Source organism: Primulina huaijiensis, chromosome 3 (assembly GCF_012295235.1).
Source record: "Primulina huaijiensis isolate GDHJ02 chromosome 3, ASM1229523v2, whole genome shotgun sequence".
NCBI lineage: Eukaryota > Viridiplantae > Streptophyta > Magnoliopsida > Lamiales > Gesneriaceae > Primulina > Primulina huaijiensis.
This window is the reverse complement of record NC_133308.1, coordinates 3,250,750-3,271,543: the sequence shown is the minus strand read 5'-3', so window position 1 is coordinate 3,271,543 and position 20,794 is coordinate 3,250,750. Positions and strand designations below refer to the sequence as shown.

At 36.3% G+C, this 20,794-nt stretch overlaps 3 protein-coding genes across 12 annotated transcripts; all 3 read right to left on the bottom strand.

Moving 5' to 3' along the window:
* Window positions 1-287: 287 nt before the first annotated feature.
* Window positions 288-3,051, bottom strand: LOC140973110 (zinc finger protein GAI-ASSOCIATED FACTOR 1-like). Of its 3 annotated transcripts, none has more exons than XM_073435697.1 (4): window positions 2,869-3,050; window positions 2,571-2,717; window positions 2,067-2,463; window positions 288-1,744 (listed from the first exon to the last, which is right to left on the bottom strand). In XM_073435697.1, the coding sequence occupies exons 2-4, from the start codon at window positions 2,710-2,712 to the stop codon at window positions 763-765; spliced, it is 1,521 nt and encodes a 506-aa protein (XP_073291798.1). In that variant the 5' UTR covers window positions 2,713-2,717; window positions 2,869-3,050; the 3' UTR covers window positions 288-762. The 3 variants fall into 3 exon arrangements, with proteins under 3 accessions (XP_073291798.1, XP_073291800.1, XP_073291799.1); XM_073435699.1 differs by having other exon boundaries at window positions 2,889-3,050; XM_073435698.1 differs by having other exon boundaries at window positions 2,571-3,051.
* A 7,422-nt stretch (window positions 3,052-10,473) lies between these two features.
* Window positions 10,474-19,278, bottom strand: LOC140973109 (uncharacterized). Of its 8 annotated transcripts, none has more exons than XM_073435689.1 (9): window positions 19,142-19,278; window positions 14,549-18,945; window positions 14,424-14,459; window positions 14,084-14,307; window positions 13,880-14,003; window positions 13,099-13,300; window positions 12,683-13,024; window positions 11,938-12,605; window positions 10,474-11,587 (listed from the first exon to the last, which is right to left on the bottom strand). In XM_073435689.1, exons 2-9 carry the CDS (start codon window positions 18,788-18,790, stop codon window positions 10,967-10,969), a joined length of 6,459 nt encoding a protein of 2,152 aa, XP_073291790.1. In that variant the 5' UTR covers window positions 18,791-18,945; window positions 19,142-19,278; the 3' UTR covers window positions 10,474-10,966. The 8 variants fall into 8 exon arrangements, with proteins under 8 accessions (XP_073291790.1, XP_073291793.1, XP_073291796.1 ...); XM_073435692.1 differs by having other exon boundaries at window positions 13,099-13,282; XM_073435695.1 differs by having other exon boundaries at window positions 13,880-13,979; window positions 14,102-14,307.
* A 977-nt stretch (window positions 19,279-20,255) lies between these two features.
* On the bottom strand, window positions 20,256-20,794 carry LOC140972425 (uncharacterized). Its single transcript, XM_073434857.1, has one exon. It carries the CDS (start codon window positions 20,778-20,780, stop codon window positions 20,487-20,489), a length of 294 nt encoding a protein of 97 aa, XP_073290958.1. The 5' UTR covers window positions 20,781-20,794; the 3' UTR covers window positions 20,256-20,486.

Sequence of the window (20,794 nt, the reverse complement as noted above, 5' to 3'; positions counted from 1 at the left end):
TGTCTCACAAAATACGACCCATGAGATCGTCTCACACAAGTTTTTACTTTTATTATAAACTTAGGTAAATAGAAAGTACTTATTAATCGAAAATCCACATGAATATATGTATTTTTCAACATATAAAAAGGAACTACATAAATAAAGAGATAAAACCAAATTACTTAAATATGAAATATAACAAACATATACTAATTAAAATTCGAGATCTAATTGTAACAAATTAGGGTTAAAAAAATAAAGTTGACTCGTTCTTGAAATGATCTGTCCGACAAATGATTCCATAGTTTTAACAAATTACATGCCCTCTCCTTTACGTCCATGCTAATAATGCCAAGAAATTGGCAAGCTTGAGGCAGGTTCTCACATGCAAAACTCTCTTTTCGACATGCATAAAATCACACTCCATACATAATACTGACCTCCAATAATCACATGCGCACAGTGTTCTTGTGGTCCATTATATTAATGGATCATCAAACCCTAGGAAAGCTGAAATATTTAAGCTAGTTTTAATTCATCGGCAAAAAGAAAGCTTTCTACGTGCAGTAAAATATGAATTTGATTCAGTCTTGTGATTGCCAAGTCACCTTTTTGTCACGTCTCCTCCAACATGCAGTGTCCCCCTCTCTTCTCTGACAATTCACAAGATCTCTTCTGTTTTTCAAGGACTGTACTCCTGCTTATGGAATAAGGAAGCTTTTTTGTCTTGGGATTTTTAACCCCCGGTAAGTTTTCATGGTTTTTACCATACATGGGAGCTCAGATATTCCGGCTATAATGCCTCAAATCCATTGAAGAACCCATGGAAGCGAATTTCGCTAGTTCATTCCCTCCTACTCCGAGAAAATCCCTGGTTAAACTGCTTTCTGCTTCGATTACTGCGCTTGATTGGGCTTGTTTTCCTTTGTTATTTGTGAGTATGATTAGAGGATCTGAGTTCATTCTTGAGCTGCCCAATAATGGATTACTGGACTCGAAAAGTCCGGGGACGTCTCCACCATTGTTGGAGGTCAGTATTGAAGCAGAAGTGGAAGCCATTAATCCATTCAAATTCTCGGGTTTCCTAATATTCATCTGAAGAACTTCATTTCTTGGCTGGTTCAAGGGATTGAAGTTTCCGAGACTCGAGAAGTTTGAGCTCATCAGCCCGAAGCCGGTGCCGAAAATGGCTGAATTATTGCTTCTGGTTGATCCCATTTCAGCTGCTTTTTGCAGTAAAGCGGTAGCTGACATTGGAGCTGGTGGATGATTTGTTTCTTGCTGATTTTGGCTGCTACTGCTGTAGTAAAGTGAACTTATAGCTTCACACATATTATTACCTTTGTCTTCCTCCTCTTCTTTTAAAGCTCCCGATGATCTGTTGATCAACCACTGGTTCTGCGAGGCGGCGGCCATTTGCACTAATTCAGGCAAGGTGGTTGAACTCGATGCCAAGAAATTTGCATCCGAAGAACTTGGATTTTGAATGGGATTCAGATTGAGATGAGGACTTGTATTGTCTAGCCATATGGGAAGTCTTGGTTTCTGCAAATTATCGATACTCAGCTGGTTTCCTGATTCTAATCCTGCAAGTTCAGGCCTGAATATGGTGGCAAATTGGGAATTTGCAGCATTGTGAAGATTGTTGTTCAACAATAATTGGTTTCTCAGATTCAAATTTACTGAAGGAACTGGAGTGAATCTTGCACTTTCCTCCGCTAATGCATCGCAGAAGGCTCTATGTGTGATGAAGCTGTCCTTTCTGTAACATAGAAACAAGGAAATTGCTCTCATTACTAATTTTGAAACCTCTACGGTTTCCAAGAAATGAGAGCAGAATTGATTATGGGATTCAAGATCCTAGTTTTAAAAGGAAGATTTTCCGATACATAGGGAGATTCCTTCATCCATTCAAATCTCTAACTCAGTGCCATTAATTTCAGATGTGCATTTATTTCTCACCAAACCAAGAATATATTAAATTCCACGTGTGACTTCCATTTAACAGAACCACACGGTGCATGACAGAGAAGTTTGAGAGATAATATTGTGTGTGTCTTCAAGAAACATTGCATAATCAATACCTGGAGAAGAGAGTTCCGCAGTCACATTTGTACTCTCTTGTTCCACAGATCTTGCTGTGAGCTTTCCAATCAGACTGAACAGCATATTTCTTTGAGCATTTCTCACACTTCCATTTCTTCTCGCCATGTTTTCTGCTGTAATGCTTCTTGATTCCTGTCAAATCCCCGAGTGCCCTTGAAGGGTCATGGTGGACACAAGTTTTTTCTGGACAAATGTAAACTTTCTTCTTCATTTCTTTGTTTGTTCTTTGCTTAAGCTTCCATGGAAGATTGTGCCCTCTTCTGTGAAGCTGCAGATTCTGGTCTCTCTGAAAACCCTTGTTGCATATTTCACAGATGAATCTGTTTGTTGCCATTAAAGACTTTGGAGACAGTGCTATCACTTCCGCATCTGGATCTGAATACATGTCTTATTCCAGTATTTCAAAGAACAAGAAAAACAGACGAGAGAATATATTTTCTGGGGTATTTGAAATTTATTTTTCTTATATAATTTATGCTTGCCTGGTGTTCCGGGTAGATTTCTTTTCCTCTTGGATTGATTTGAACTAGGGTTTGAATGATTACTAGGGTTCATACGATCAGGATCTTGAATAAACCCTCTAATGGAAGTAGGAACAGCAGAAAGCCCATCATCAGACATCATTTTTTCTGCAGCAAAATCCTTAAATTAACTTTGAACAAAATCAAGTATTAATTAACTAATTAATACTCCAAAGCTCAAAAGCATGTAAGAGTTGTTGTGTCTGTTTTTGTGTGTGTGTTTTCACTCACGAACAGGAACAAGAAAACAAAGGATTACTTGTCAAAATGGCCAAAAACCTGGAGAATTTCTTGACCTGTTTCCCTCAAAACAAAGCAAAAAAGATCTAAAGGTCAAGAAACTAAATTTACATGAGGGAAGCTGGAGCAGAGAGTTTAGTATTTTTCTTGCATGTTAGCAGAAAATAATAATGAAACACTGGAATGAAACCTAGCTTAAAGGGAGATTCTTTTTTTTTTTTTTTGCCCTGTTTCTTTCACCTTATCTCTTACACGGCTGTTGCCTCTGAAAAGCTGGTCAGCCATAGACTCACCTGGACCACTCTCCCTTTCTCTGTGTGTCACTTTCCAACATTTTATTTTATTTTTTTAACGACATTATTATTAGAATTGTCGAAATTTTCATTTTTTTAAATCAATATGTGTCAATATATGTTTTGGATAATATTCAAAGGAATATCTGTGTGTACATAATTAGTTGACAGCACAATAGTTACAGTTTACTGTAAATATATTGTACCATAAAATTAGCATATACTATATATTAAAATTTCAAATTTGAACCAATTAAACTCGAGAATTCTCGAATTTTATTTTATTTTTTATATTAGCTGAGGGTTTCTTATATGTGTCTCGAACTCGAGTCCACCGAGCCAAGGGGCTTGTGGCACTTGAACTTTAATTAAGTCGAGCATCAACTATGTTCATCTCCGTGTTTACGTTAAGAAAATACACATCTAATGGACGTTATGAAATATCAAATTGTATATCAACTAGATAAGTGTCACCACAACGATAGACACATAAATAAGTACGGTTAGTATATATATATATATATTAATGCTACCTCTACTTTATATACGTAGACTTAGGTAGGTCAGAAAAAAGATTTCAAAGAAAAAAAAGTTGAGAGGCTTTTACGGTGACAATGATTAAGCCATCATAGTTTTCTGAGACCATTTTGCATACTCAATAAAATAAATTAATCGACCGTATATAGATGCGTATGTATATATTTTTATATTGTAATAAAATTCGAAATTTTATTACATCTGTCCTTTTCTAATATTATTGTATTTGCTATTTTATATAATAATTTAATTAGTTCGATTCATGGATTATTTAAAAGCTTTTACTAAGGTAAATATTCAAATTGTTTATGGTATATAACTTAATATTATTTTAAAGAATTTTTAAGAAGCTATTATATATATTTATTTATTTATTTATTATACATTTATCGTGTCCCGTGAGCTACCGAGGGAAGTTGATTCAGTGGGGAGTAGGTGGTTGGAGTCCCCACATTTACAGTTAAAAGAAAGAACAGGAAAAAAAAAAGAAAAAGAAAGACGGTCGTAGCATGAATATTCTCTCTTATTTTTATAAAGGGAAATTACAATTTTTTTTTAATACCGTAACGAGTATGTTTTATATTTTTTATCATGTTATCTGCGATATTAATCTATTAATTTTTACTTCTTTTCAATTTTAATCATTTTTCGTCAGATTTTTGATATGGAGTGCATGTTGAAGGACAAAATCGGGAACAACGGTAAACTATAAGGATTGAATTGTGAAGATCGAATATCAAGTTAAGAATGTGAGTCTAAGTCGGCTCGTAGAATCTTGATCAAGTATAAGTCTTTTTTAATTTTGTGTGACCCCAAATTTAGTTGTGTGAAAGCTATATTGAAAGCCGGCTACATTTTGTAATTAAATATATAAAAAGATTATTGTTTTTACATATTTATATTTATATATGTACAATAATTAGTTTTGTGTAAAAAAAAATATTAATAATTGTGAGGGATAATGGACATATTTAATTATTCAGCCATTTGTTAAAGCTTCATATTGGGGGTATTTTGTTTTTTAACTTCAATCAACTATTTAATTAATAAAATGATCTCTTCGTGAGTATTTCAACCGAGTTTGCATACAAAGGTCAATGACCAAATTTAAATATTCAGCCTCATTATTGAAGCTCAAATTGCTTACAAATGCTCAAGTCCGCTACATATTCCTAAAAAATCTATAAATATGGGATGATTTTCATTATTCAAGGTATATTTTCATTATTTTATCCTTAACATCTCTAGCTTGCAGATAATATATTTAAATTATTTTCTGACTTGGGCGTCAGAGTGCCTATGCCGAGAAAATCCTGACGTCTCTGACGTTTATTCATGACATAGGTGATAACCCATAAAATTTGCTCTATGCCGGTTACTTGGATCCGTTTATGAACTTGTTGGAGTACTGGTCTACGACTACTTAGATCCGTTTACGAGCTTGCAGAGTAGTCCGAATAATTACATTTTTTGGCTACATCGATCAAATCATTTATATATATATATATATATTGTGAACATTTTAATAAATACGAATATACAAGCTAAATTTAATGGCAAAAACTTGTATGAGACGGTCTCACGGGTCGTATTTGTGAGACGGATCTCTTATTTGGGTCATTCATGAAAGAGTATTACTTTTTATGCTAAGAATATTATTTTTTATTGTGAATATGAGTAGGGATGACCCGTCTCACGGATTAAGATACGTAAGACGGTCTCACATGAGACCTACTCAAATTTAATATCTAAAATTGGTAACCAATTAATTTATGAATAGAACTTGTGAGATCAAGTTTTGAATATCTTTATATTGAGCTTGATCGACATCGAACTTTTAAAAATTTGGTGATTGATCGATCTGTTTGGTTTTGAGATAAAACTATACAATTTAGTATTAATTAAAAAAATATGACTACCAACTCTTTGATACAATATGGAACATAGTTGATTTGAGCTTTTATATATTGAAATCGACTTTTATAAATTCGTAAAGTCTTTAAGTATCGTAGATAATCAACTGGGGTGGTCAGTATAATAATAAGAAATTGAAAAATATATGGTATGCAGAATATATCAAAATTTTCTTATGGTAAATAAAGTTTGTGTGGAACTATATTAATTAAAATAGAAAACTTTACAAATATTAATAATTTCTTATGTTCTAAGTCGTTAAATCATTTAAAAATTTAAAAATATGGATAACTAAATAAATAAAAGGTTGATAAGAAAATAATTAAGACAAGACACGCACGTTTCTCTAAAGAATCTTTTTTGGCAAACCTAGCTTTCATGGAGTCTTCTCCTATGAGATCAATTAATTCTAGTAATATGAGCCGCTCGATCTTGGACACGTAGACAATGAATTTAATCATTTTTATCGAGATTAACGATGTTACATCAACGTCATGTCAGAAAAAAAAACCCAATAAAATTATAAAATAAAATTAAGATAACCGACTAAAACTGAAATTTGACAATATTGATAATCAATTATTCGTTCTAAGCTATCTAAAAATGCATGAGTTAATTATTCGAGTAAAATAAATATTAGTTATATGTCAATTACAAATAAATATGGTAATTGAATTGTTTGAATGATTAAAGCATTTTTATAAGGTGTAATGTGGTTTAATAATAGGATTTTCACATATCAAACCCATGGAGCATATAGATACATATACACACCCAGGTGTGCGTGGGATCAGCCGTGACTAAAAAAATTAAAATATTGTGTTCGAGATATTTTTATTTATGCATAATTTATAATTTTCGAATTTCAAGATAATTTCTGCTTTATATATGTTTTGTAAATTATAATAATTTAATCTTGAAGGCCAAATTCTAGTCATATGGACAAAAATTCGTATAATGTATTTTCACCTTTAGTTTTACCATTTACCATCAAATTAATTAAAATGCATGGATCTATATATCGTAACTTATATATTTATATTTTTTTTAAAATATAAAAGTCTCAGTAATTAAGTATTAGAAATATCTGCCAAGTCTGTTTGATTTTAGATGAATATATCCTTCTTCTCTGTGAGTCTCTCGTAGATATTTCTACTTTGCACGACTGTCTTCACTTAATAATCAACATACATTTAAACTATTTTTTTACACCAATCTTTATATTCTCTTTTTTAAAAAAATAATAATAATAATTATCGGTATACTCGATCGATACAATGGGTTTTTTTTATTATTAATTTAAAAAAAATAAATTTCAAAAATAATTTGGACAGTAATGGCGGGCGGGCGTAAAATTTTTCAGGATTCAACTGCAGCATTTTACGTGAAAAGACGTTGCAGCTTCGCGTGATCAAAGTTGAAAGTTTGCGGACTTCAATTATTCGAGCATCCTCTTGGTTTTCTATAAATAAAGCTCAACATCCTATTCAATATTTGTATTTGATAAGTGAATTACTCAAACGAAAAAACAAGTGTTCGTACATTTGAAAAGTGAATATTGATTTTTTCCATTCTGTACATACATTAAGTATTATAATATTATTTTTAATTTATTCTTAATAAATTTTTAAGTTTTATTTTTATATTTATTACTTCATTTCTTGTTTGAATATTTTGTATTAATTTACCATTTGATAATTTATTTCAAAATAGCAGAAAATCGAGTTTCAGAATATCTCAGAGTCCTTTACTTACAAGCGACATGTATCTAATCAACATTCCGAAACTGTTTATGATAGTGTAAGAGTTGAGCGATTAGACAATCTGGTTTGCATGATCTATGTTGGGAATTATTTATACAAGTGTATCCTTGCACTTAAATCATATTGGGTTTTTGCAATGTGGTTTTGGAGTGTTTGACAATCATTTGATTATTACTCTTGTTGAACGATGACGACGCGCACATTTTATTTTAGATATGGTGAAGAAACTGTCACATTACAAGATGTTTCGATAAATTGTGATCTAACAATTAATGGTGTCTTAGTGACTGTAATAGATATTTCACATACAATTGGACAATGGCAACATATGTGTCTCGGTTGGGATTTGCTCTATAATCATCGCATTTGATGATAATGGTTCGGAAGTAGAAGTCGTGAAATATATATATCGGTATGTAGCGTTGATGATTATTGGAGGAATATTGTTCTCGAATTAATTATCAAGGAAGGTCGGTTGGACTCATGTTTTTGCAACTGCTGCATGATATTGATTGTGTAAAAGCACATCAATACTAGCCATATATAGAGAAAATTTAAACAAATTGATAGAAGAATTTTGGGATGAAAAAGTGTAAGAAAGAAAAAATTACGAGGAAAGTTAGATTTAAAAATTGTGAGGAAAAATATTTCGTATTCACTAAGTTTTCTAGATTTTAAAAGTTCACGGGCTCAACTTTAAGGCATGAATCATGTATAATATTCAACGTGAGAATCGCGCTGAAAACGAAGCAGTCTTTGTGGAATTCGCAACTGTTGGTGTCATTTTGTACTACTCTTACAAAACCTCACCAGCCAAATTAGTTTTGAAAAAAAATTTTTTGTGACATCAATTGATTTTTATACAAATACATCTATCAACAAATTTAAATATCAACACATCATCTGCTACAAATTAATCAATACCCACTTTCTATAAATTCCAATATTCACATATTATAACCCACAAATTACATATTTAATATAATTGTATCGACATTATAATCCAAATAATAATTAAAATATCAAAAATACTATATTTAAAAAAACAATTATACAAACATGTAACGACGTGTACACAGAAACACTAATATGTATCATACATGCCAAGTATAAATTTAAAAAAAAAAAATTGAATGAAATAGGGGAATTGTTTTGGATTGGCAATTGGCATTGCATCCAGTTGTCATTTCATGCTTCTCCTTTTTATTACAATTAGAAAACATGGGAAAGTAAATACTGGTAATTTGTTCTCACAATAAAANTCGATTTTAAACGACATTCCAACTCCCAAGAATGTTGACGCCAACTACTCAACTAAATTTAGCACAACTCCGATCCCCTACTTTCTCCTATATTTGGAACCTTTTTCAAAATTTCCAGCAAAAATAAATCTAGCATTGCTAGTAATTAACTGGAATTTTTAGATTATTGTTTTGGTGCACAATCCAAAACAGCTTTGCCTTTCGTCTCGGTAGATGTATTATTCTACATTTTTCCAAAAGAACATTCCTTCATTTATTTCTTCCACGTATTATTCTACATTTTCTGAGAAAATAACATTCCTTCGTTTCCTTTCTTCCACGTCGACCACGACGACTAAAACGACGCGAAAAATCCCCTCGACTCCACAACAGCAAAAAACAAAAATATTAATTCATCCGATAAAATATTCGGACAGGGTTTCGTGATATCTTCTAATGTGCTATGATTTTAGAACCCAAAAAAAAACGTGCATAAAAAAATATAATTTAATTTTGTTTATGGATGTTTAAATTTAGAACTGGTAGAAGAATCAAAGAATAAAATTTGAATAATTTTTTTTATTTATAAATAAAAAAAGGATTATTTTGGTCTTAATTTGGAGACACGACATTCAAACGTACAGGAGAATTGGATTGGATGTAATCCAAACCACCCAGATTTTAAGGTTAGTCCCTTTACTATGTTCCGTTGATTTGAATAATTGAAATTTTCTGATTTAACTTAAGCAAAGATTGATAGAGTTAGGGCAAAATCGATTTACGTTATTATAGTAATTGAAATTTTCTATTAGAAAATGTACTTTTTTCTTTAAACTACCTGTAACTTATTTGAAGTATGATACATTATATATATTTGTTTATTAATAAATAATTTAAAGTATGAAATTTTTTAACTAAATTAATCAGCTGATAGAATTTATTTTTCTTTTTCATTTATTATTAGTAATATGAAGATCGCCAAAATTTGCTTAAATTAACAAAGTTTTTTTTTAAGTAGGAAATATCGCAAAATTGGTTTTCTACCGAGTAAAAATAATGAATAGATTTCTTGTGAGACGGTCTCACGAATTTTTATCTGTAAGACGAGTCAACCCTACCGATATTCACAATAAAAATTAATATTCTTAACATAAAAATTAATATTTTTTCATTGATGACCCAAATAAAATATCTGTCTCACAAAATACGACCCATGAGACCGTCTCACACAAGTTTTTGCCAAAAGTAATTGGGCTTTAAAATGTATGAAGGTATTTTTAACATTTGAAATAGAACGTGAACAAACTTATCAACAAGTCTGCATAAAAATGTTACATGTATTCTGACTTGTCTCATCATATAATTTTAAAAAGATTTATGCCGACTAAAATGCATATGAAGTTCTCATGTTCAGATTTGTTCGATGCTAAAATAAATGCCCTCGTCGGGATGAGTTCTTCCATCAAATTTACACAATAGCAGCATAGTTTATGCCAGCCGACGATTCGATACCAAGGTGGCCGAAAAATATGTATCCGCGACCACCGAGGTGCGAGGCCAGACCCAACCCGTACATAAACAAGTGAAAATAAATAAATTACACAGATGCATAGAGGTGCTTGCAAGAAAGAGCCGAGAGAATGGAGAGGACAACGAATCCAGGAAAACTAATACTAAATCTATATCTCTATTAGTCACTTGGAAGAATTAAAGATGCGTACAACTTACAGAAATGCTGCATCCCGGAGTAAAGTGCTGATTTCTCTAGTATTATGAAGCAGTACGCGGAAACTTGGAGAAGAGAGTGGCAAAAACTATGGCATCAAAAGTAGACCTTTTTAAGACAACTTGTCTCATATAGATGAATTTTGGTTAACACTGATACGATAAGTTTATAAATAATTAAAATGTATAAATACATCGTCATAACCCAAAGAGACCAATCCCTGAAGGACGAAACGAGAGGCAGAATGCCAAACGTCAGTTCTTGCAATTTATCAGCACAACAGCATCGAGTCAAGAAACAACCACGATGGAGCAACTGATTCATGGTTGACCTATCCACCCAAAATCTCGCAGGAAACAGGGTTGTCCACACTCAGATTACATTTAACACTAGATCTCATCGGTTGAACTATCAGAAGAAACTTGGAAAGATAACAAAGAATTATTTCCTCAAACAAAAGAGCAAACATGAGAGGATGATGTGTCGTACGTATGTATTCCATTCGTTAAATAACAGTCTATTTTCAAAGTCCACTCGTTTCTAACATCATGCCTCGGTGAAGACGTTGGCAGCTGGAAGGAGAAGCAGCTCAAGTGTAAGTCTATACCATGGTGAACAAAAGCCTCAAAAGTTCCCATTAACACTATGTTTTAGCCACGTATATTTGTTTTATTTTTGAAGCAGGAAAACCCCTATCCACACCACTGGAATGGCTCCTTCCATGGAAACCAGTCCTACGATGTGACCATTCATTTCCAGCATTGTTCCTGTGAGCAACACCCCCTCTTTGATGACTGTGACCAGCAGGCTTAACCTGTTGGATGGGCAGATTCTTCTGTAGAATTTGAGTCTTTACAGAACTTGTGTTCCGGTGTTTGCTACTATGATTGCCAAGGCTATCCTCAGGAGGCGTGCCAGCCTCACCAGATTCAGCATTGTCAGCATAAGAAGAGCTATGAATCACCATACTCTGCCCAGATGCGACAACCCCAGGGGATCTCATTGAATCTACTAGCCCAAGTTCAGCAGAAAATGGGGCCATGTTTGATTCTGTGGCAACAGAAAAACTTGGGACATTGTCTGACGTTGTTTGGATCTGAGGTTCAGCAAACATACTAACATTAACAGGGTGGTCGACGGAATGCCCATGATTGACTTGCGAAGGAAATTCAGCTTCTACTTGCGGCTGCAAGGTCGTCGAGACTGAACCATTGGAAATGGGAATATGCCCCCATTGAGCTTGGACAGACATATCAGGGGCAGACTGAAAAAAGAGAAATTTAACCTTTTCTGAACAAGAAATTGTATGACAGAAATGTTAAATAAGAATGCACCGAGAAAAAAAGAAAGCTCAAACAAAATTCGAAAAAAAATCATCTCATACGGTCCCATAGCAATTTTAATCCACTGTATAATTCCTCAATTTGCAAAGGAGAGATCAAACAAGCTGAAGCAACTAACAGGGGAAGCAGTATCACATATAAGATGATTTACTTTAGAGCATCACGATTATCAAAACTAAAAAAAAAAAGGAAACGATGACTAATATGCCAAATCATAGCACAGTTTTTCAACAGCACAACATGACTTGCACAACGAACTAGATTCTTTTACCTGAAATGGAGATAAATTAAACATGGGTAAGGGTGAGGCCATAGGCATAAGTGGAGATCCAGGGGCAAGATGCCGAATAGGAGCCATCATATTGGAAGCATTATGCTCAGTGGATGTCGTATTTATGCTATGTATGTCTCCATCATTAACTTGAACAGAAGTTGAAGTTTGTCCAGAAGGGATGAAGGTGGTTCCCATAAAACTCAAACCGAATTGTCCATATTGACCAAATTGACCAACTGGAGCAAAATGATTGTAGACAACCATATGTGGGCCCCCCTGAACACCAGGAATACCTCCAGATTGATTAATTAGACGGCACCCAGCTGGAGGATTATAAAATGAGTCCACATCAGAATGCCATTGCTGCCAGTTACCAATAGGTCCTGAACTGGGTGCTGTACTCCTTTGTGGATGTGATAATGAGCCAGAAGATTCCTCATGCGGACCAAAAGCAAGAAGTGGACTGCCCAACATTGGATTTACCTCATAAAAAGGTAAGTGGGATGGACCACTAGAAAAATGAGAAGGCATCTGGCCAGAAGAACTTGGCAATGGTGACCACACGGAGATTTGAGTTGTCTCGACAGAGAGATCTGCTGGAAGGGATACGGTTAGCAACTCCTCACCTTTTGATTCATTTACCAATTGCTGACCTCCGATTACACCTGTAAAAAGAAGTCAAGATTGTAATTACAAATGTGTGAAGGCCACCCATAAAAATGAGTCACACTTCTGTGTTCACCTGTGGTAATGACATCAATATCAGGACCGGTAAAAGTTTTGGTATCTGGAACATTAGCCGCACTTAATAGCCCCAACCCATTCCTGACTAAATCATCAACATAGATGGCAGAAGCAGAAGCAGAAGCAGAAGCAGAAGCAGAAGCTTCAGCCTCACAATCTTGTAATGGAACACAACCATCAGTGGAATGGTTTTCCTTTCCGAAAAAAAGAGAACTACCATTTTCAGCCACTGAAAAGTTGCGAGATATTGGCACATCGTTTCGATTAGAACCTGGAGCAACAATCCCATGTGATACTGCACGGCTACTAGGAGGAAGAACAGAAGGAGATGTCACAGCACCTAGTATGGAAAAAATATATATTGAGGGATGAACTAATGCGAGATAAACTGTACTTGTAGTAGCGAGAATTTACCAAATTGAATTTTCTCTCCAGCAAGCAAGGAATTGATTGGACATGCACCAGAGGAAAATGTTTTCTCCTTGGCCGAAATGGACTTTGTTGGCAAGATAGCATTACTAGCTGTGCTGGAATGATCTCCAACAATAGAATTGTGTGAATTGTATCGCATAGGTTTCATAGCCTCCTCAAGTTTGGTCTGTGTCAGTGACATAACCTACAAGAAATCAAATTCATTGACAATTGATATAACTTTTTGCTTGGAAAAGATGCAAAAAGTCAACTGTCCACGATGTTGACAAGATCCCTTTATCAATCTTACATAGCTTAAGGTCCTGTCGGCATTTAGAATACAGGATGAGAAAAAAAAAAAAAAAAAACTCAATGATGCAAAGGCAACAAGCTATCGCTTAAACTTTCCTCTCCGGCTAAAAGGAAGAGATAATTAAACTATTGTTCCAAATTCAAGACATTCAACACCAACTTCATCAAGGCTCGGTGTGTAAAAAACTTTACTCAGGAAAAAAGAGACATGGCGATCCAAAATAATGATTATGATACATGATTTATATATAATCCACGACTAAAATACCATAGTTAAATTGAAATGCCAATGACTTCAGATGAGAATTAAAACGGGCAGGTTTTATATACACTAGTTGAATTTCAAAGACAAAATGACTTTCGTGTGATACGCCTGGACATTTCAAGGAATAGCAAACACAATTTACAATGAATAACAACCAGCTAATATAACTCCTTAAAAAGGGAACAGCCTAACAGAAATTCAACGTACCTGTTGGTTAATCCCTGAAGTGCTCCAAGAAGTCGATGACAATTGGATTTGGTTTGTTCCATTGTTTTTACTCTCACATCCTTTTTCGCCACTAGATACAACAGTCATAGAACCTGTTTGGGGCCTACAACAACGTGTTGCAACACATTAAAGATGGTGTTAAATAAGATTAAAAAATTTGAGCTTCTGTACAGAGGTAAGTACTTGATAGTCTGGGCTTCAGAATTTATAGGAGTGCCAATTGGGGCCAGAGGTTGGAAAACAGATGTGGCAAACCCTGTTGATACTTCATCGTGTGCCAACTGATGGCTCTCCGAGACAGTAACATCCAAGCAAGATTCTTGGTTCTCATATGGCATGGCGAGCTTACTTGTGCCTCCTGAGACAATGGAATTTGGTTTCGGAGCATGCAATTTGCAAGGTGGCTGCTAAAAAATTGATATCCACGAGTTTCATAGATGAAGAGAAAATATAATCAACCACATGTCATCCGAAAATTGCTAAATGTACTTAGAAAATGAAAAAAAAAAATACGCATAGATACCTGTGTGGTGTGTGACTTTGCTTTAATTTTTTCCCTCTGTTCACACAAATCAGTAAGCCATTACATGCCGTCGAAAAATCTTCCAAATAGGGGCAGGAAAATAATGAGAAAATATGCATTGATACCTTTGTGGTGATTGATTTCGCTTTGATTTCCTTTTCCCTTTGGTCACGTCGATCATTCAACATTTGTCTTTTGGATCTGACTTCAATAAAATCATCCTCATCGCTGGGAGCTTCTATACCAGGTTGTTCGTAAACACGAACAATGCCCTTCAGCAAGGGAGCATCAACATCCTCAGAAACTTTTTTGGGTAAATTTGCTTCACTGGGGTAGGAAATGTTTCGGCTCTTAAAAGATACATTTTTCCCCATCTCTTTTGCTACCATGTCTCCAGGATTGACCACCTGGGAATCAATATTATCAGAGACTTCTACTTTAGTTCTGTGCTTCAGAGGTCTATTAGAAATGGTACCTCTCTTGGACCAACTTCTTCTAAAATCTCCCATGGCCTTTCCTGTATAACTTGGATTATCATCTAAGTCTGAATCTTTAAACGAAACCATCAGAGGTCCTTTCCCCCTGCCAATGTTCTCCCGAATCCGGAATTCAGTGTGTTGAGCAGTTCGTTGAGACCTTCTCGGAAAGCCAGTTGAATTCGCGGGCATGCCATGAGTAGTGAAAGATGATCTGGTATCTGCATGTCTGAGTATATAGGAATTATTGTTTCTCCTGCCACCATAAAATCGATCAAGACGTCTAGGTCCACTGAAAATTTTATGCCTGGAAGCAGCCTGAACTGGCTGTTGCATGATCTTCATCTGACTTTCAGATTCCTTTTCTTCGGATGATGGTGAATAATTCTTTGGAGCTAAGCCATAATCTCCTTCTTCTTCCATTCGGGGTAGAGATTTTGATTTCATTTCTTTATCAGTAGCACTTGAGACAAAAGTCATACGACCAATATTATGGTCAGCACGGCTGTCTGCTTCCAAAACAGAATTAATTCCCATGGAAAGGCTCCCATGAGATTGCTCAGGCAGTCCCGAAACGAGACCTGGAAGCTTGTTTAACTCAAATTCTGCCACATTCTGGGAAGAAACATCTCGAGCAGGCTGATTATACATAGAGTCTCCAGCCCTCTGATTCAGATTAAATTGGGCCTGCATGTTAGGCTTAATAAAAGACATTGATTGGGGGGGCATGGGCAATATTCCCTGTGAGATAGGAGATGTATACTGCATCTGGCCAAACTGGAACACTGGAGGCTGTGATGGATCCATGCAAGTAAAGGATTGACCAAGAGGTAGATGGATGTGGAGAGGCATCTGGATGGAACCAATTTGTATTGCCGGCACAGGAGAAGGTATCAAAGATGGACCAGAAAACAACCCAAACTGAAGTTTAACAGGTAAATCAGTCGGGCTTCCTGCAGAAGATATAGATGATATACTAGTCTGGCCAACAGCTGCTGTGGCATCGCCTGAGCATGTGACTGATTGCTGCACAGGTAAGCCAGTGCTACCCAAGGAATCAACGCAGTCTAAAAGATCTAATCTGCAGGAATAGGAAGCATCAACAGATTGACCAATAGAACTTTCCAATATCAAGTCACTTTCTTTGATCTTAACAGAGGAGCTATTTGCACTTATATCAGACATGTCATTTACATTCAGAAGGCCCTGTTCTTCAGCAGGAACCTCATCAACTAGTCCTCTTTTCTCCCCTGCATTACCTGAAATGTCGGGGATTCCATATGTTCTATCTTGGGTCCTTGAGCTACTTTCAAAGTCATCACTCGGTAGTACCACTTCGACACCCTCGTCAAAGCCTAAGACCACATTATCCACCATATCAGATGGCTCTGTTTCTTCGAATTCAAGGACTTCAAACTTTTCATTCAGCTCATGATTCTCGTCATCGCCATCACGCACTTCATCTTCTGCTGTGTAGCCATCTTCATCCTCATCATATTCTTCTTGATGTTGCAGTGTGTCATCATTTTCAATAGTCCATTCTTCATCCTCGCTAGAAAAACCAGAAACCGATGCCCCAGTGCCAGATTTACCATTCAAGACAACAGATCCACTCTGAGATAAAATATTACCTTTCACTTCTGCTATACCAGCTTTTACTGGAGAATCTTCAAATCCATCCAACTCATCATGGGACAGCTGAGGAGGAGAATTTGGAGGGCTTGAAACAGATAATGAAGATTGTGAATCACACCTTGATTTATTGTTTTGAATGTGGTCCTCAGGGGTTATATTTTTAACCTCCACTTCAGGCAGTTCAAGACCCTTTTGATTACTACCGTCATAAAATGTTTGCCCAATTGGTAAACTTCTTGCAAAATTGGTATAACGAATTTCATCGCCGAGGACAGCCAAGGGGCCAGAACGGTCATTAGGTCGCTCAAAAGGAGCCCTCTGAGATGAATTAAGTGAGGGAGGAGGAAGAACACGAGGCTGTCTCATGGAATTCCTTGCCCTCACATTAGAATAAGCCCTTGACGCTGCTCTGCCACCACCAAATGCATCTCTTCTTGGACTGTAATGATCAATCTCCTGATCCAACGCTGACGGAAAGAAGCTAGCACCATTTTCAAAAGCATCTCTTCGAATTATACCTTTTCCCCCATCAAAAAAGTTCGAGGAACCCTCACTAGGAGGGTAAGGTCTCCAGCTCATCTCGTAAGGCCTGCTAGGAGCAAATGGATCGAATGAAGCTGAAGTTGTCAACTTATCGACCATTCTCTCACCATCTTCCCAAGTATCCAAAGTCCTGGAGAAATCTTTTTCCTTAACTGAAGCCTCTAGTTGTTCATCATTAACCATGTTAGGTGCAGATATGTTACCCCTGGCAGCCGTAGACGCTTGGGCCTCCCTCTTAGCTATCTTAGCTTCCAAATCCAGAAGCTTCTGTTTGGCAGCTTGCTTCCTTCTCTCTTCTTCCATATAAATTCTTCTCATTTCCTCCTCTCTGGCAATTCTGTGCTCTTCTGCTATTCGAATTGCCTCTACTCGCTCATGTTCTACTCTCCATGCAGCTTCTCGGGCTTCCTCTTCCACCCTTCGTTGCCGTTCCTCCTCTTCCCTAATCCTTTGTTGTCTATCCTCCTCCTCTCTTCTAGCTAGCTCCAAAGCTTTTTCTTGTTCTACGATGATTCTCTGCCTTTCAAGCTCTTGCATTTTCTGAACTCTTTCAAGTTCTGCTTGAAAAGATTCTCTAATAGGATCGTGAAAATCAGTTGATTTTGCAGCATCTCTTTTCTTTCTAATAACACCAACAAGGCCACCTGAAAATATATCCCTTTCATCAAAACCTGCAGCTTCATTGCATCGTTGACCCCATCCGTCATATGGACTCTGAGCTACTTTATGAGCTAAAAAGCTCGGCCTGAGTAAGTCAAGATTCCCATCCCAATAACTATCAATCTTCGAATATCCAGCATCTCTTCCACGTTCCGTAAACCCGTGACTTGTGTCACGCTCATCATCTGCCCAGTCTGACCTTGGATTCAAGCGAACTAGTGGTAGTGGAGAAGTAAAATACTCATCCTCTTTACTAGTTTGAGCAGCCAGTCGCCCCCTACCTATCCCACGGCCCTCACCACTCTTCTCTACCGACAAATTTCTGGTAGAATTCCATGAAGGCTGCCCTGAAGGCTGTGCATTAACGAACGAACTCGAATGATAGACGTCTCTCTTCTTCTGATTCAATTCCTCACCTACGATATGCTTTTGTTTCTGGTTCAAAGATTCCTTTTGCTTCTGGGATGCCTCAGAAGAGACGGGCTTCGCAGCCTGCAGAGATGGAAAATCCTCACCTCTTAAAACCATAGTTTTCTGGGTAGAAGGTACAAAATCCCGAGAGACAGAACCAGAACTGGAACCCAAAAGTCCTAACCCATTAGAACGAGCTGAAGGAGGGACATAAGAACCAGTGCCCCGGCTTATCCCATCCTTAGCTTCCAGCACATCAGCCAAGGGAACATGAGCATTGCTCTCATTCTTCTCGGACAAGGCAGCAACAGATACCGGTTTGGTCCAGCCCACACGCGATGAAGAAGACTTCGCTCCACTACCAGGAGCAATACCACGACTGGGGCTGGACGTATCGAATCTCTCGTGTTCTTTCCTCAAGGAGGGCAAATTTAAGGGGGGTGGAACAGATAGCTTCGAACCAGCCTTCTGAGCGCTGCCCCGGTTCTTGGACAGAACCAGCATTCCTCCACCACCACGGCCCCACCCAGCAGCGGAAGCCTGCCCTTGATAGCCTCCACCACCACCATTAAACTGCTGCTGCTGCTGCCCATAAGACTTGTTCAGATTTGCTGACACAAACTTGGAGCCAGGGTTGGCCATCTCCAAACCTAACACGAAGCCGAAACCAGAATCCGGAACCACAGCAAAGCATCAAAACCGAAACCCAAAAACTTCCGTCTAGCTCTTTCTCCCTCCCCCAGAAACGCAATAAATGACGAATCAACAGTCCCACCAATAGATCTCCCTGGCAAACACTACATAAAATAAGTAAATCAAACACGATGGGCTATCACAGTTGGGATAATAGTAAAAAAAAACGTTGCAAGAAGTAATCTTTAGGCACAGTTAGCTAATTAGAGTTCATAAATATAATTAATAGTGTAACTGACAACAAATCCGGAGGATCGCGAGAGGAGTAGCCGCGCGAATCGGCAAATGAGAAGAGCATACCTCGGACGGCGTAAGGCGGAGGACCGTACGAATATTATCGTGAGATCGGAGAGGAAGAAGCCCTAAAATGTGCTGCGACTACAGTATCCAGAGAGATTATAAATGCACATAGATCCGGACATGGAGAGGAGTTTTATTTTGTTTTTTTTTTTTTTCTTAAATAAGATTGTTTTATCAAGATTTGTTTCTTTTTCAATTTTTTTAAGGGATTATTATTTCAAATTTATTAACATCACGTTCATCAAAAATAATATTAAAAATAAAATATTATTAAATAATATTAATATTTTTTCTGATAACGATTTACGTTGGTAATTCTATTGCTTTAATTTATGAAAAAATGATAGCAAAAGAATTTAATGTAATATAAGTTTGATTAGAAAAATTAATCATATATTTAACATTATTACTTTTATTATTATTTTTTATTATTATTATTATTGTTATTGTAAATATTTTATTTCTACTTTAAACCTAAAGAAACATATGGTTAGATAATTAATTATCTTTAATATTGAGAACTAAATTGTTAAATATTTCTATCCAAATTAATAATAATCAAGAAAATAACATACTCTTATATAACTAATTTGAATATCTAAAATGCATCATATTTTTTTTCCCAAATACCGCCCACATAATTTTTTTCACAAGAAAAACATAATAAGTCTGATGTTAAGGTGCGATATCAAATTTTCAAAATAATTATTATTAACTGTGTATATACCTATTGATCGAACAATTTTTTTATAACATTAGGATTCGCAGCTCCTATCTTTGATGTAATCTATGTAAACACAAAAATAAACGATGTAGTTTATAAATCACACTAACCAATTAAACCACAATGAACAAACCCTATATAGAAGACTAGAAGTTTGATATTGAGCACACTCTGCGACAATACACTGTAGACTATCATGTACCACACTAACTAATGCTTCTAAAAATAATATCAATAACGATGCTCTCATATGGAAAGTTGAGAGGTTTATGTTAGTAAATCTTTGTCTTAACAAAACATAGTTCTTTCAATATATTTGAGCTAATCTGTGTTAGATAAAAACTTATTCAAGTGGAAGAAGTAGAACCAATTAGTCACATTGTTGGATTCAAATATCGATATGATCCACACACCAAAATTTAAGTAAAAAAAAACTGAATATATAGTGGAATTATTGGAACTAAGTTAAGCTAAAGTCCGGTCAGAATTCAGGAACACGAGAACTGAATGTGAGATTCTATGTTATGATGCTTTTCTTCCAAAATCAAACATCTTTTTTTTTAAATTAACCGTGGAATCAACCGTTAAAACAGTGATCGAAAGATCTAGGTGAGACGCGGCTCAAGCTTCATATCTGTAGCGGTAGAACTTCCCGATGACATGGAGAACCGTGACGAAGCCGATGAAGCAGAGGCTCATCCTGATCCTCATCCCCGGCACATCTTCCGTGTAGAAGCGGAGCATGTTGGCACCTGATCCAGCACTGTCGTCGATGTCAGAGGAAGATCCGCTTCCTAGCCTGCGTTGACGCATTCCCGTCGTGGCGGTGGCTGAGATGCGCGGGGACGCTCCCACGATGCTCGGGCGAGAGGTGGTTCCGGAGGAAGATTGCGATTGTGAAGAACCGTGTACCATTTGGTAATAATTTT

Excerpts from the sequence above, each read along its gene's own strand:
- LOC140972425 (XM_073434857.1), bottom strand. The coding sequence starts at position 20,780 with ATGGTACACGGTTCTTCACAATCGCAATCTTCCTCCGGAACCACCTCT.
- LOC140973110 (XM_073435698.1), bottom strand. The coding sequence starts at position 2,712 with ATGATGTCTGATGATGGGCTTTCTGCTGTTCCTACTTCCATTAGAGGG. Across the intron at positions 2,464-2,570 it reads AAATCTACCCGGAACACCAG|ATCCAGATGCGGAAGTGATA; the intron begins GCAAGCATAAAT and ends ACATGTATTCAG. Across the intron at positions 1,745-2,066 it reads TGCGGAACTCTCTTCTCCAG|AAAGGACAGCTTCATCACAC; the intron begins GTATTGATTATG and ends TCTATGTTACAG.
- LOC140973109 (XM_073435689.1), bottom strand. The coding sequence starts at position 18,790 with ATGGCCAACCCTGGCTCCAAGTTTGTGTCAGCAAATCTGAACAAGTCT. Across the intron at positions 14,004-14,083 it reads TCTGAAGCCCAGACTATCAA|GCCCCAAACAGGTTCTATGA; the intron begins GTACTTACCTCT and ends ACGTTGTTGTAG. Across the intron at positions 13,301-13,879 it reads CTTCAGGGATTAACCAACAG|GTTATGTCACTGACACAGAC; the intron begins GTACGTTGAATT and ends GATTTCTTGTAG.